The sequence below is a fragment of the Emys orbicularis genome, chromosome 9 (assembly GCF_028017835.1).
Source record: "Emys orbicularis isolate rEmyOrb1 chromosome 9, rEmyOrb1.hap1, whole genome shotgun sequence".
Classification (NCBI taxonomy): Eukaryota; Metazoa; Chordata; order Testudines; family Emydidae; genus Emys; species Emys orbicularis.
In genome coordinates this window covers 13,199,248-13,215,708 of record NC_088691.1, presented here as the reverse complement: position 1 = coordinate 13,215,708, position 16,461 = coordinate 13,199,248, and the positions used below count along the sequence as shown (strand labels likewise).

Sequence of the window (16,461 nt, the reverse complement as noted above, 5' to 3'; positions counted from 1 at the left end):
CAGTAACTGGCTGGTGGGTTGTGCCTCAGGTGTGCTTAAGGTCAGATCCTGAAAGGGTAAATTCAGTGGATATTGTAGATGATCAGGCCCTTTTTAGAAGTGGAAATGAACCAAGCCCATTACATACTTGCCCCACTTGCTTTGAAATAAAGCTAGTCACATACCAAAACAACCAAATGTGTTTGGTACATAAATAATGTGATTTGGGATAGGGAGTTCAATAAACCCGAAGGACAAAAATGCTTAGTGTGATTCTGCCACACACCTGCAAAGCTGTGACTGGAGCACTCAGGGACCAAGCAGACAGCTGCTTTCCACCTGTATTGTAACCTCTTTGCAACAAGGAGCACTCAACTCCTCAGCTGGAGAGCTGCTGTTCAGCTACAGGATAAGTGAGGAGGAGTGAGAGAACCTGTCTTCTGCAAACCCACTCTTGGACAGCTCTACTTGAATTATCAGTTTAAATTTCCAGCAGTTGCTGCATATTATGGTACAGCAAGGCAGCAGGTGAAATAAACGAGACAATTAAAATTGGTTTTTAAAATGCATTTGGGTGGGTGAGGTAATATTTTTTATTGGATCAACTTTTGTTGGAGAGAGAGACAAGCTTTTGAGCTTACACAGAGCTCTTCTTCATGTCTGGGAACCTAGCTCAGAGTGTCACTGCTAAATCTGTTCCACCTTGTATTTAGCTGGGACACTCAGTTAGTTTCCTAGCCCTGAAGAAGAGCTCTGGAAACTCAAAAGCTTGTCACTCTCACCAACAGAAGTTGATCCAGCAGAAGATGTTGTCTCACCTAGCTTGTCTGTCTACTGTCCTAGGACTGACAAAGCTACAACACACCACTGTGTATTTTAAAACCAAGAAATATGATCTAAGAATAGTGTTATTTTTACTGCATTTCTGCTCTGCTTGAGGAGACATTTCCTTTTAACTTTTGTACTAGCTCTGATAGGATGTAACATGGCTCAAAGATAGGTGAATCCATAGAGAGAGAATTTAACCTTTACCTTCATTTTTCCAGGTAAAGTGATCATGTCCCCCTTGTGAGGCGTAGCCTCGGTATTGAACAAAAATGCGAAAGAAAGGAGGACTAGAGGTGTGAAAAAGCACCAAGGCTCCACTTGTTTGAAAAAGGGAAAACTTAGTCATATCTAGGAAGTAAGATTAACAACGGCTGTGGCATTTGTTCTCATTTAGCACCCATTTACAAGCCAAAACTTTACATAAATTTCCCCACTTGTATCTAAATGACTAATGTAAGAATGACTGGCAAGATTTCTTTATCAATGATTTAACAACCACTCTCTGGGTTGGCTTAGGCAGTAGAAAAGAGGGAAGAAATAATCCAGGTCCTTTCCACATGACTGAGTACCATTTGACAAACATTTGCCTTGCATTCAGACTCTGCCACTTTATGTTGATTTAACAAACTGGTATCAAATTGTGCATACAGAGTACAAGAGCATGTGGGGCAAAATGCTGAAGGGTAGCAGGTTACAAACTGAATTCGTAGCACACAGTGTACTGGAAGATCTAGTAAATATAAGGATTCAGATGTAAATCCCCTTTCACTGTATAGATTTTTTTTTTTTAATCCAAACAATGCATAAACATGAAGCCTTTCAGCTCCACCTGTCTTGTGTGACTGCTTACATAACTTTTCCTGTGACCATTCATTACTGAAGCATACTTTCTTACATAATTAGAGAACTTAAGGTAATGCCTACTTACAGATAATTAGTTAAGGGGTAGATTCAAAGCCTTTGGAGGTTTATGGTCCTTACAGAGCAGCTGCTAGTGAACCAAGGCTGCTTGGAGATGAGAGTAGGTAGGTTTTTCTTTTTCCAGAATTCTACAGCTCTCTCTATATTATACATGCCCACAGCAATTCTGTCCCTATTCCCCAACAGTTCAGACTAGGGTGATTATTTGGAAAGACTCAACAACTGGTAATCTGCATGATGCCCTGTTAATCTGAAATCTGTTCAATTACCTGGTATGCTTCTTAGCGCTTAGTCACAGTAGCTGGTGATAGTTGGAAAAGGAGATTAAGCCACAGCAAATGCAGATATAGTTTGTTTGTCCATTTCCCCTAGCCGTGTTTATCAAGAGAAAACATCAGCCATTTTATGAAGCAATTCTCCCTTCCCTTGCCAAAAATTTAGAACATCACTTTATTTCTTACAACATGCATCGGCTTTACTAGAAGTGGTACCTGACCCCTACCACATTGTACACTTTCTTCCTTCTGTTGAATTGCCTTCATTGTGCATTAGACAGATAAATTCTTACTTAAGCCTGGTCTACACTGGGTGGGCGGGGAAGGGGGGGAGGAAATCGATCTAAGATACGCAACTTCAGCTATGAGAATAGCATAGCTGAAGTCAACGTATCTTAGATCGACTTACCTCCCGTCCTCACAGTGCGGGATCGACGGCCGTGGCTCCCCTGTCGACTCCGCTTCCGCCTTTCGCCCTGGTGGAGTTCCGGAGTCAACAGGGAGCGATTTATTGCGTCTAAACGAGACACGATAAATCGATCCCCAATAGATCGATCGTTACCTGCCGATCCGGCGGGTAGTGTGGATGTACCCTTAAATAAGTGCTTACTTCCTCAAAGCACTTTACAGAGTGAGGGTAAGTATCATCTCCATTTTATAGACATGACAACTGAAGCACAAGTGTTACGTGACTTGTGTAAGGATCTAAAGAGAGTCAGTAAGTCAGGTCTCTGGATCCAGTCCTAGACCAAACTACTGTTCACGGACAGTACATTATACTCTTAGGATGCTAGTCACAAAGCTTGTTCTCGTGTACATCACCATTCAGAAGGTTTTATAATTTTGTTGCAGATCCCCTCATGCTGGAATTGTGTCAATTCACATGTGCAAAATGTAGAATGTTTTTCTATGTAACATACACAATTTAGGAATATTACTCAAAAGCGTCTTACATGCAGCCACGGGTGGAACTCAAAGGTTCTCCCACCCAAGAAATAATGGAGCAAAGATGGGGAGTTAATTTTGGAGGTGCAACATATTAAAGCCAAAATAATGTTTTTTGCATTTGAACTTTAAAAAGGGTGAAGTTCAAATTAAGGAAATCAATAGGCCCAGGGCAGCTTCTGAGCTGGGCAAGCACACACCAATCCTGTCAGCTCTGCCTCAAGTTTATATTAACCAGACAGGCTACAACTGGAAACTCATCTTTACCGGGGAGCCAGGCTGAGATGTTGGCACAGCTGTGAAGAGGCTTGTTAACAGCTGCTGAAAGCCCAGGTCAGGGGAAGATCATTGGTTTGGGGGGTAGGGGGTGTACATGTACATTGTGTTGGCAAAGTTCATTCTGATTTTTGGTGGTTTAGTTAAATTATTGCTATTTTCCTTGAGTTTCATATAAAACCTGCCCCCCCCTCACTTCTGGGGAAGAGCCCCCAGTGACCGTGAAGGTTTTTTAGGGGCTGTCAGGCAATTTTTTAACATTCCAAAACCCACTTTGGGGCAGTGGCCACTGTATTGTATTTGAAAATAGGTTTTTATTTTTGCTTTAACCTGTACACAAGTCAAGTGTATAACCTGGTCTACACTACAGCTAAGTCTACAGAAGCTGCCTTATGTTGACCTAAGTCAGTGTACACACCTACAGCCTTGCTTCCGCCACTGTAAGTGCCCTACACCGACGCAACTCCACGAGAGGCATAAGTGGAGCCGTGAAATTGACAAGAAAGTCTGGCTCCCCAGCTGGGCTGACCCCCAGGCTCGCCGCTGGGAGCTCTGCTTCCCCCTGGGGTCCCAGCTCCCCCGAGGCTCCCAGCTTGGAGGCTGGCTCCCCCTGCAGGCTCTCGATTCCCTGCTGGAAGCATGGCAGCCAACTGGACGGTGGGCGCAGATCTCCCTCCTGGAAGTGAGAAACCCCAGCTGGGAGCAGGAAGGCTCCCGGCAGGGATCTGCGTGGAGCTGAGAGCACTGGCTCTCAGCCCCCCACACTGCCCCTCTTCCGTTGATGAAAGTGCACCTAGTGAGTGCACGTACCACCGACAGAAGGAGGGTAGGGTGGACATCAGCCACTGCCGTTATTACTAACTTACGTTGACTAAAGATTGTAGTGTGGACATGCCCTTGGTTTATTAATATCTTAGCAATGGCATAAGAAGCACCTTAGATCACTTGGAAGCATAGATTGTTGATCTCATTAAGCTCACTTGAAGGCATCCAAACCTTCAACTGCTATGTTTTTCTTGCTATACACTGTTAATGCTTACTTGAGCCTTTTTATTGCACAGTTGTAGATCTGCAACAACAAAGCAGGTTTTATAGCCGTGCTGGAGTACAATCTTGTCAACTGCACATTCATTAATCAAATGTTCAGTTAAAATTAGTATGTTTCAAACCCCATCCAGAGGCATTCAGCTCAGACTGGCTAAGGTTGAATATGGAGTGTCCAAAAGTGGAGATTGTACCTATTAAGCATTGTCCCTGTTCACATGACAGACTGGAAACAATATATAAATAAATACCTGAAATTCAGAATGCTAGGGACTAGAAATTTTCATTTGGTCCCTTTAGATAAAATAAAGAAATACCACCACTATGTAAGAATTTTATTGTCTGCCTGTAACAAGTAAAAGCACTTTTCTGATTTGAGGTAAAACCATTAGAAGTAGTCTACAAGGAGTATAAATGGCTTTAAAAAGCAACACAAAGCCCATAACTAGTTTTACATTAGCCTAGCCCCTCCCTACATGGTTCATATAATAATATTTTAGCAAGCTACCTGTGCAAACAACTGCCCTCTTTGTTTTAAGGCCTAGTGTTACAAAAAGACAAATGCCATCAAAGTGGTTCCCAGAGTATGGATTGAGAACAGTCATTCTGAACAAACACGGTCTCAGGTATTTTTACACAGTGCACTAGGTGGTGTTTACAAAAGCTGCTGCACCTCATGGAACACTTTCTATTTAAGAACAATTTTGCCTAGTTTAGGGAGTTTCCCTTTTTGTTTGGTGTAAGCAGCTACGCTCTGTCTGCTCCTCTGCCTAAAGTTTCCTGTCTAAGTTTTATAGAACATTGGGCTGTTCTGGCAAATAGGATCATCAGCAACGAAGGATTTTGCAAGAGGTTTGAGCTCCCACGGAGCCGGTTTTCATTCAAAAGTACACAGTAGCAGCAACACACATCAGGCTGCTCATGATAAAAAAAAAAAAAAAAAAAACACACATGGGCACCATGGAAAAAAACAGCTAAAAAAAAAAAAAAAAAACCTACATAATACTTTGCCTTTCTATAGCACTTTCCACCAGAGGATCTCTAAGCACTTTACATGAAAGAACCGAGGCTCAATCCCCTGTGAAGTAGGTATCATCCTCCTTTTACCAATGGAGAAACTGGAGCACATAGAGTTAAAGTGACTTGGCTAAGCCTACAGAGCAAGTCTGACTCTAGATCTGTGCTTAAGCCACCAGACCACTATTAACCTTTCAGTGCAGGAATGTGCCTATTGTAGATTTGCAATGTTGTCTTGAAAGCTTACTGGCCTAGGTATAAAACCCACTTAACCACCCTTTACCATGGTATTAATGAAGAGTTAAAACATTACTTTTGCTTAAAATATATATATTACATACATGCTGCAGGCAAGTGGGCAAGAGTTCTGCAAGGTCGGCCTATTGCAAACTCACATTCAATCTGGTTTAAAACCAACCAAGGTAAAAAAACATTTAACAAGTCAACTTAAAAAAAAAAAAAAAAAAAAAAAAAAAAAAAGTGCCTCTCTTGTAGCAGAGGCTTAAGTGAATAGGTAACTTGAAACATGTCCTGAAGGCCAATGAACTCAGGTCTGTTGGACTCAGAAGGGAAACAAGCTAAAAATCAAGGACCTACGCTGACTTGCTTAATTGAATCCAACAGCAGGATCTGACAGAGAGGGAACCATGGAGAACTACAGAGCACGCACAACATTCAAGCAAAAGTGTTTCGACAAGGAATGCATTCCATGAGGGATCAGTGGGTCATTAATTCCTTGAAATTTCCACTAACAATCTGAAATATTTCTTCAGTGTCCTAACAGTATGTTGACCCTCCTCACTGGGCAAAGACATTCTCAATTCCCCTTTTTGGTATGTGACTTGGTTACTCAGTAAGGAAGAACCTGCTAAAAAACAAGCCTGGACGTGAGTTATGAGACAAAGTAACACGCTAAAAAACAATTCTAGAGCCAGCTCTACCCTAGAAACTTGCTGGTATAGTAATGTCAGTTAGGGATGCCATGTTTTTTCAAATGACACTTCTATACCAGCAAAAGCATTAGTGTAGATGCAGTTGTACTGGCAATAAAGTGCTTTTGCTGGTATAACTTATTTTGTTCTGGGAACTGGGATGAACTGTACCAGCTTTAGCACTCTTTTGCTGGCACAAGCTGTGTCTACATTAGGAGGTTTGCCAATAAAAAAAAATTTCATCTAGATTAAATTTTGGGATCAGTCCCTAGAATAGTTTTGCTAAGCGGAAAAGTGAATGAACAGTAGTCATAGCTGAGTCATGCCCCTCTCTAGGTGGGAGGTCCAACTTATAATCAATACCAAAACTTTTGTAACATTTCAGATATGCTTTAGAGGTAAACACAACAAAAATCATTAATCCAGTTACGTGGCTGTCAATAAACATGGGGTGTGTCTTCGCTGCCACTGGGTGTATTTCTGTGCCAGGTAGACATATACATGGTAGCTTTGATCAAGCTCGCATGCTAAAATAACATGACTGCCATGGCACGGACAGTGACTGAGGCTCGCTACTCAAATACATACCTAGGATCTTGGATGGGGTTGTACTTGGATGGCTAGCTTGAGCCACTGTGGCCACACTGCCTCTCTGAACAAAAGAGGATTTTTTTTAAAAACCGTTCATGTTCAGTGATTCCCCTATAGGCTTGTGGTAAATCTTTTTAAAATGTCAGTTTTATCTGCCATTAAAATTATTATTTATATAGCACCATAGATAGGTATGATGCTTTATGGACATGGTCCCTGCCCCATAGAAATTATAATCTAAAGCCCAGATCCTGCAAGCTCTTCCATTGAGTTCAGTGTAGAATAACTACTCATGTGTAAAGTTACTCTTATGCTTCAGTGTTTGCAGGATTGGGGCCTTAGTCATTAAATAGAAGATTTTTTGATTTCAACCTACTCTGATGGAAGAAAAAACAGAAATAACTTCTTAGTACAAAGTTGCAGTTCACTTTTGCACTGTCCTGGTGCTTTTTGTCCTACAGAATGTTAGGTCATGCAGTTTTTATGGAAGAAATTTAATCTTGTTTATGTTACTGGTAAATTTAGATTTAAAATGGTTTTAAAAGCAATCCAATTCACAGCAAGTCTGTACCTTTTCTAACTACTGTTGATGTTACAACTTGTAAAACAGAACTGGAATGTTACAAATGGTCCCTTAAGATACAAAAATATTGTTCCTCACTGCATTCTCTAGTCTCTCTTTTGATCTTTAGCATCTTCTTTTTCTTCTTCATCTGAGTATACGGTGGGTTCCTCTCCTTCCTTCAGCAGTTTGCCAACGTAGTGATACTTAACTGTAAATTGAGAAAAAGCACAGAATACAGATCATTCCTTTACCTCGTGCAACCTAATGTTTTCACTAAAGCAGAGACAGTGGTTAACATAGCGTTAACATTAACATCAAGAACCACCAATTCTACATTTGTTTTGCCCACTGACAAAAGTGACTGACTTGCCAAATGATTACTACTGTCGTAACAAGTGGTATTTATGTGAGAAATGGGCAAAATAAATGCAAAACCATACAATTCTCCTTTTGCAAAAACCAGGAGTGACAATGTAAAGGCATTCACGGATACTTTTGTTACCCATGACGTTCTCAATTTCAAGGTCTCATGTTCAAAGGGAGCCAACTATAACAGTGAAGAAATGAAATCCCCACTTTGGGGGTGAGTGGGAAAGAACAACACTCCCCCCCAATTACACTTGCCTATGCCAGTTCTGAAAGCTAGAATCCTGAGAATGTCAGGAGAACCTTGAAGGGTTTATATTTTCAGAGATTCATGGTGTGAACAGGCACTGGGAAACAGGAAAAATGTTTTTTCCGCCTGCATTAGAGATGGCACTATAGGAATTCTCCCACTGTGCACCCAGACAAGCCTTATTCCTGTTAGATATTTCCTTGTGAATCATTTAAAGTACTGTAGTAAGACATATGCATAAGGAGGAAGGTTATGAAGCACAGCTCTCCAGATCAGCAAAGCCTTTTGGCAAGTGAAGGGAAATCTCTTACTATACTCTCTTCTATATTATAGTTTAAAATTATATGAATTTAAAGGCAAATATTTGCATAATCTGCTAGAAGTTTGAGAACTACATTGCAGTTGTTAAAGTACTAACATTTCACTCCTGGAAAGACTGATTTAAATGCTGGTTTTTGGTCACACATATGGTAGTGTAATACTGGTGTCTAGGACACACTTATCATAAAACCACCATTCAACGTGACATGATTAATAGTTTTGTTCAAGACAGGATGAGAGTCAAAATAGCAGCTGCGTCTACATGAGGAGGTTTTCCAAAATAGCAAATTAGGAGTGAAAAACCAATAGCATTATCTGGGGAAAACTTGGCTCTTCATGTTGGGCACCAAATAAAAAACCAAAACACAACTTTTAATTCCCATTGCACAAAAAATACATTTCTGTAACTGTTTTTAAAATATTGATTATTTGTGACTAGGGGAAGTGATACTGTGGAAAAAGATCCTTGTCTACATTTGCTCCTACTTTTTTTTTTTTACCCCAATTAAAGGTTTTTACCCTAAGAGGATTATTTCCTTTTCAACCATTTCTTTTAAAAGGACTTAATTACATTTAGGCACACTGAATAGATTATTTTCACATGTACTCTTTAGAAAGCTCCTTGACAGAAACACGATATACACAACATACGACAGGAACATATGAAAGTTATTGACTTCACAAGTTGATCATGATGAAAATGTCTTGTCTACGTCTGACCCCAGACTGACTGCTTAATGTAAAGTTTGTATAGTTTTCTGGTGTGAAGACCATGCTAACAATGAGCATGTCAGAAACCACAGCTGTGAAAGGACAAGTCGCACTTAAAGTTGTCTGAATGTAGGTATCTTAAGACTTAAGGGTTATATGCCACATTCATTTGTAAGTACCATATGTTATACCAGTGTAATAGTGGGAACACTGAATCAGTTGAAGTTCTAGACTTTAAAATTAAGTCTGATGTTCTTGTTTTAACACTGACCACCATGCAGCCAGACTGCTAGTAAAATTTAATGGTCATATTTTCTAGACCAAGTGTATATGGAATTTCCATTACATGTTTCTTACTGAAATGCTTGTTATATAATAACATTTACAGTCTGTTTTATGTAAATGGAGAAAAAAACACACTTAGAGCTTTTCTGGTCTAGAAACCCAGGTTAAGTGTTGTGCAGTTAATATTCTTCACTGTATTCTTCAAGGTATTACTATAGAGGATCATTATAGAATAATCAAACTCCTGGGTATAAGAAGCTAGCTGAGCAGTTTCCAACCTACAAAGTTTCAATTTTTTTTGTTTAAACAGTAAACAAAAACCTGGACCACAGAGCAGCTATAGCTGCTATATTTACACTGGAAGCCTTTAAAACAAAGAGCTGCAAAACAAAACATAAGAACGGCCATACTGGATCAGACCAAAGGTCCATCTCGCCCAGTATCCGGTCTTGTGACAGTGGCCAATGCCCCAGAGGGAATGAACAGAACAGGTAATAATCAAGTTACCCATTCCCTGTCGCACATTCCCAGCTTCTGGTAAACAGAGGCTAGGGACACCATCCCTGCCCATCCTGGCCTATAGCCATTGATGGACTTATCCTCCATGAACTTATCTAGTTCTTTTTTGAACCCTGTTATAGTCTTGACCTTCACATCATCATCTGGCAAAGGTGGACTGTGCATTGTATATAGAAATACCTCCTTTTGTTTTAAACCTGCTGCCAATTAATTTCATTTGGTGACCGCTAGTTCAAAACAGAAGAGAGAGTATTGCCCAGATTTTTTAGATTATTGTATATTTATATCTAAGCCTGAATAGACAAGAAAAGTGATAGCTGCTTTAAACTTATTTTGTTGGCAAAGTCTCCAGATGTGAGCAAACGGCAGCCTGTCTCCTCTAATTCTGGGACTGCCATTCCTGAATTTGACATATACAGAATTTATTAATTTCACTCAGTATTCAAAGGCGCTTAAATGATTTTTGAAAATGCAACATAGGCTTCTGAAAGTCACTTAGAAGCTTCTGAAAATTTTACTTCTCCGAATCTTGTTTTGTAAATGCTCAAATAAGAATAGGAGAAACAAGGAGTACCAAGTGGAAAACATCCAGTTTTCCAGAAGTAAGCTTCCTTAATTCTTCAGGATGTTAGAAAAACAGAATGCTCCCATACAATGCCAACTAAATTTAACTGCCTTACAGGAACACTGTCTATGTGCAACCAGGTTAATTAAGACGTTAAAAGCAGTTTCATTCCCTGCCAATTTTTTTTTTCTCCCCCAGTTTTACAGTCACATTTTACTATTTGAAAAAGTGGTTTAATCTCTTCTCTTTCTCTGTAAAAAACCAAAACCAAACAAAAAGCTACCACCCAAATGGGGGAAAACTGACATTTTTTCTCTAATCTTTCAGTATTAGAAAACTTAACACTACAAAGGGTACAATATTTTCAAACAGAAGTTTGTTTGCAGCGTTGGTTCCAGGATATTAGAGAGACAAGATGGATGAGGTTTCTTCTATTGGATCAACTTCTGTTAGTGAGAGATCTTTTGAGCTTCTTCTTCAGGTGTGGGCCAGACCTTAACAAGAAGGCCTCTTTGTAAGTTTATGTCTTTCCCCATCAGAAGTTGGTGTAATAAACGATATTAACCTCACCCACCTTGTCTCTTAGACATTTGATATAGCCTATTGAATGTCATCCACCATTATACACAGAAACTAGCTACTTCACTGAGAGTGCATTTGAAATTGCTTACAAGTGAACTGTGATTCCCAGTCTCTCAGGGTCTCTTGCTGCGTAGCGTTGAGATCAGACAGGTCATCATATTCATCCTTCAGAGCCTCCTTATCCAGACAGAATGTGGCAAGACCTCTGGATGCATCCCTTCCAGCAAAAATTCCATATGGGCCCTCTTTAAAATAAAAATGTTGGGGTAATTATTAAGTTGCTGTTTCTTTGAGGCCCACGTACCAAGAACCAAATGACATGCTGATCCCCTGACTTGAACCTTATGTAGAAATCCCCAAATAAGATTTGTATTGTAAAATTTGTCCTATTTTGTAATATTGAGCCAGATATTTTCCAGCACATACACACCCAAAAATCCCCAAAAACAAAAACAAGAAACACTACAAGAAAACAGAATCACTTTCAGGACCTGAAAGGTGATTAGTTGGCTTGAGATATGGAAGAGAATCTTGACTGACACTACTTCAAGGATAGCGATCAGGCTGGACTTGGGTGCCTAGTAAAGATAAAATTTACACAAAATGCATGTAATGCACATTTTATAATAATCCCAAGGGACTGATGTGTACATGTCACAGTGGGTCAGAAGTATCTTATCAAGAGGGAGTGCTGGTAAACTTCATCAATCATTAACTTATTTGCAATAGTAAGCAGAATGTTTTATCTGTACAGAAGTAACAGAAAATTTGGGATAGCACATGTTCCAATGATACATTAATGCCTCTTAAGAGAGCTGAAACACCAAAATCTGTTACTTGAGAGGCTGTGCCCACCTGCACTTGGGAGAAGAAGCCTTTTCAGAGTTTCAATAAATGGAATCACTTTCCTTTTCATACAGAGACCCAATTTCATGACTACATTAATAAATTAAACATGGTATACAGCCTCTCATGTTCTGAGATGTAACTCATGAGTAGGTTTTTTTAAAGCTCTATGCTGATAGAGAACCACACATCCAAATCAATCATGTATATTACCTGACTGTTCTAAAACTTAAAACCTTACTCATCTTTACACACACACACACACGGCATGGATCATCTTTGCATGGGTCTGAACAGCACAAGTGGGGCTGTAATTTTGACTGGGAACAACTATCATAAAAATAACTCTGTGTTACTATATTATAAATATTAAATAATATAACTGTTTCCATCAAAAAGTGAATGTAATGATGAAATCAACAAAAGATTTCATGGGCTGCCATCTATGGCTTTACAAAGAAATCTTGTGCCAGGTGAACAAAACTGCCTGCCCCATCAGTATCATCATTTAAAGAGTTCTGTAAATGTGCATGGAGCTTGACAAAAAAAGATCAAAATAAAGTGAAAGAGGCAGATAGACGCTGAGTGTACACAGCTAAAAGGCTTGGTTCTGTACTCCGATGATACAAGTAAACCTACAGGAGGAGCCCTGAGTATGCCAATTAGTTTAGGTGAGTAGGAGTTGCAGGACCTGGCTCCCAACTTTATGATCTCATTATTATTACTTAGTTGTAGTGGTATCACCTCCAATTAGGCATAAGTTCACCAATTTTAAAGACAACCCAAACCCAGAGCCGCTCAGAAGCAAAAGTGTTTTTCAAATAGGAAACTAGCGAGATTAAGCATTAATAAAGAGCATCCCCTCCCCCCCATGTGTTGTGCAGGGAATACAGTTCTAAATAGCTGCCCAAATTCTAGCAGACAGCATATATTGCAAAGCCCTGGGGTGGGGTACTTTCCCCTTTAGAGACCACCACTGCCTTTTATTTTGGCCCTTGTGGGCCCCCATATTGGTAGTTTTGCCTTGTTATCTAGGAGTCTCCTGTGCTCTGGAAAGAGGCACTGACTGTTGTGTATGTAACCTACTAAACCCACGGAGATTGCAGAGCAAGGCAGTGATTTGGGTTGTGTTCAGTCAGGCCCTGGGAGTTGGGTGAGGGGCTGGGCTTCCAAACTGCAGACAGAGCACAGATGGGCCTCTCTTCTCCCCCTCCCCCCCCCAATTCAGTGCCCCCAGTATAATCCTCTCCACAGACCAGATCTGCCAGTTACACAGGGAAACAACAAACAAGCAGCAGAGGGAGGGAGGAAGGGTTGGGGAATCTCTGCTAGTGAGATGGGAACATACTGTGAGAGACAGAACCCAACACTGCAACCAGATCCAAGGCCTCTCCCCCACACTGCTCCCCAGAGCCTCTCCTCACCCCCACTGCACCTCCACCTCTCCTCCACTGCACCCCTCTCCCCCACAGTACACACGAGCACCTCCCCTGGTCCCCACTGCACACCAGCTCATCCCCACTGCACCCCAACTCGTCCCCCTCATCCCCACTGCACTCCAGCTTGTCCCCAGGTCCCCACTGCACCCCAGCTCGTCCCCAGGTCCCCACTGTACCCTCCCCCTCACACTACACCCCAGCACCTCCCCTAGTCCCCATTGCACCCCAGCTCGTCCCCTGGTCTCCAACGCACCCCAGCTCGTCCCCTGGTCCCCACCGCACCCTCCCCCTCACACTACACCCCAGCTCATCCCCTAGTCCCCACCGCACCTCCACCTCTCCTCCACTGCACCCCTCTCCCCCACAGTACACACGAGCACCTCCCCTGGTCCCCACTGCACTCCAGCTCATCCCCACTGCACCCCAGCTTGTCCCCGGGTCCCCACTGCACCCCAGTTCGTCCCCACCGCACCCCAGCTCATCCCCTAGTCCCCACTGCACCCCAGCTCGTCCCCACGGCACCCCAGCTCGTCCCCTGGTCCCCACCGCACCCCAGCTCGTCCCCTGGTCCCCACCGCACCCCAGCTCGTCCCCACCGCACCCCAGCTCGTCCCCACCGCACCCTCCCCCTCACACTACACCCCAGCACCTGCCCTAATCCCTACACCCTCTCCTCCTCCCCCACTGCACCCCAGCACCTCCCCCTCATCCCCGATACACCCAGCACCTCCCCCCACAGCTCCCCACATCCTCTCCTCCTCCCCCCCCCCAGCTCCCAAGAGCCAGCCTCCCCCCATTGTCCCCTAGGCACCCCCCGCTGCCCCCCAGCCACCCACCGGGCCCGTAGAACTTCCTGGCGCGGCTCACGTCGAAGACTTTGCCGTTGATGGCCATGAGGATGCGCGGGTCCTGCACCCCGTCGTAGGGCCGCAGCTGCGCCAGGGTGAAGTCGCGGCGCTTGAGCTTGGGCGGCGGCGGCGGCTCGGCGGCGTCGGGCTGGCGCGGGGGCCGCTCGCCGCGCAGGATCTGGTAGAGCAGGAAGAGGCAGAGGCCCAGCAGGCTCAGGTTGAGCGGCGAGCTCAGGATCTCCAGCAGGAGCCCGCCGCTCTCCGCCTCCGCCTCCGCCGCCGCCGCCTCGTCCTCCTGGGCCATGGGCTCGGCTGGTTCCGCGGCTCGCCGGGCTGCCTCTGAGCCGCCAGCGGGGACGTGGAGGAGGAGCCAGCAGGGCCCGCCCAGCCCCGCCCCGCCCCGCCCCGCCAGGGAGGAGGGACCTGGGGCTTCACGCCCAGGCGGCTCTAGGTGCTACTGCAATGTAAGTAATTACACGCAAAAAACTATCTTAAGGTTACAAAGCCAAGCCCTCAGAGAATGCCAGACTTCAGGTTGTCATTGGGCTACTCAGTAGTAAAGTTAAGCATACACGTAAGTGTTTGCAGGATCAGAGTTTACAATCTTTGCTACAAGATGATTTTTATTCATTTTATCGTTTTTCATGTTACTGTCCTTAATCAACCGATCCATTATTTTTCTTGCTAGTTTCTTCAGTCCTCCCCCACCTCCCTGCTTTTTCCACAATATTCTTGCAGAGGACAACAATCCCTTCAACACATTCAAAACTTGGGATGTGCCTCTTATGTTTTATTGGCGGATACTAAAATAATATGGCCCCATATTATTTTAGTATCCACCAATAAAACATAAGAGGCACATCCCAAATTGTATATATAGTTAATTAGGACATTTGCAATCAAAGGAACTTTCATGTGTGAGGGTAGTTCAAAACATTGTGTTGCACTTTGCCATACACTAAAGTGTAATTATCTCCAATAACTGTACCATACTTTTTAAAAGACGTGTTATAATTGCCCCACCACAATGCTATTCATGTCATATCATCTTTTAGAAAGGGATCACTTCACATGTTGAGGTTTATTTTGCTCTTAGCAATGATGGGAAAGAGAAGCAGGAAGAGGGCTGAGATTGGGCCTAGACTAGAGGTATTTTCTAGCTACATTGCCAAAAATGAACACTAGATGGTGCTGTGAGCACACTAATGTTTTCTGCATAGCTCATGCTGTATTTTAGAACATCACCTTAGTCTGTAACCATAATGAATAAATTAGATTTCATAGATGCTCACAATGAGGGTTTCATTAGAGAGCCCTGTAATATGATTTAGCAGCCAGCAAATTGCAATTACCTTACAAAACAATACAAAATATCTGCTCATTCTTTTCAAATTGATTTGGTGAAGTGGAAAGGCACTTTGTATGTCTGCTATTGTGCACACTGAAATACAGAAATGTGACCTTACATACAGAATAACCACAAGTGGAGCATGGATTGTTTTATTACAACCCATCATGAAGCTCAATAGCTAGTCTATTAGTAAGACTCAGACATTCTTTCTATACATTTCCTAGCATTTAATCTGATAGAAGAGCTTTTTTCCACTGGCTTAAGCTTGGGCATGTGCATTTTTGATCATCTACTTGAAAAATTAATGATCTGAATAGTATTTACTAAAGAGAATCCAAATACACCTGCATACCCGCTTCTATGTGGGGTTGGTCCCATGTGTTCACTCTTTTGTTATATGAGGGAACAATGCACAAGTGATAGTTCTGAGAGTGCATTTTACAAGATGTTTAGCAACAGAGAACTAGCCTCATACTAGGGGGTCTAATCTTGGAATTCCTTATTCAGTTTTGATTGCAATAGGACTTTGGACTAAGTAAGGACTTCAAGGTGGGGCCCAGTGAGGCTAACACAGAAAGGCTCCTGATGTTACCAGTTCTGATTCTTTAAAATTGTGTGCTCTTTCCTTCTGTGGTATTCCATCTATTTCTACTTATGACAGTGTTCTTAAGAAGGAAGTACTGGAGTCTAGACAGTGATTGTGCACTACTAACTGCCTATGTCACCAGAGAACTGAGGGAGGGGGAAAAAAGTACCTACCAAGGGACTTGAATTTTCATCTCCTAGCACCTGGTGGTGTATTTTAATACCTATGCTAAATAGGTGTAAAATGCTACCAGATCAGGGTGGTAACATTACATTCTCTCTTTGCACAGCTGAGTAGCACCACACAAGGTGCAAAGAAGTGAAAAATCAGGCTGGCTGAAGTATGAAACTTGGTCATATACTCTACAGAAGAACTTGGTTTGAGTTAATAGTGATCAGACAGTTGTATGCATCAAATCT

At 42.5% G+C, this 16,461-nt stretch overlaps 1 protein-coding gene across 2 annotated transcripts; it reads right to left on the bottom strand.

The window, feature by feature from the left end:
* Nucleotides 1–5,743: 5,743 nt before the first annotated feature.
* Nucleotides 5,744–14,409, bottom strand: PGRMC1 (progesterone receptor membrane component 1). Of its 2 annotated transcripts, XM_065410451.1 has the most exons (3): nt 14,094–14,409; nt 11,062–11,217; nt 5,744–7,581 (listed from the first exon to the last, which is right to left on the bottom strand). In XM_065410451.1, the coding sequence occupies exons 1-3, from the start codon at nt 14,407–14,409 to the stop codon at nt 7,478–7,480; spliced, it is 576 nt and encodes a 191-aa protein (XP_065266523.1). In that variant the 3' UTR covers nt 5,744–7,477. The 2 variants fall into 2 exon arrangements, with proteins under 2 accessions (XP_065266523.1, XP_065266524.1); XM_065410452.1 differs by lacking the exon at nt 11,062–11,217.
* Between the last annotated feature and the right edge of the window lie 2,052 nt (nt 14,410–16,461).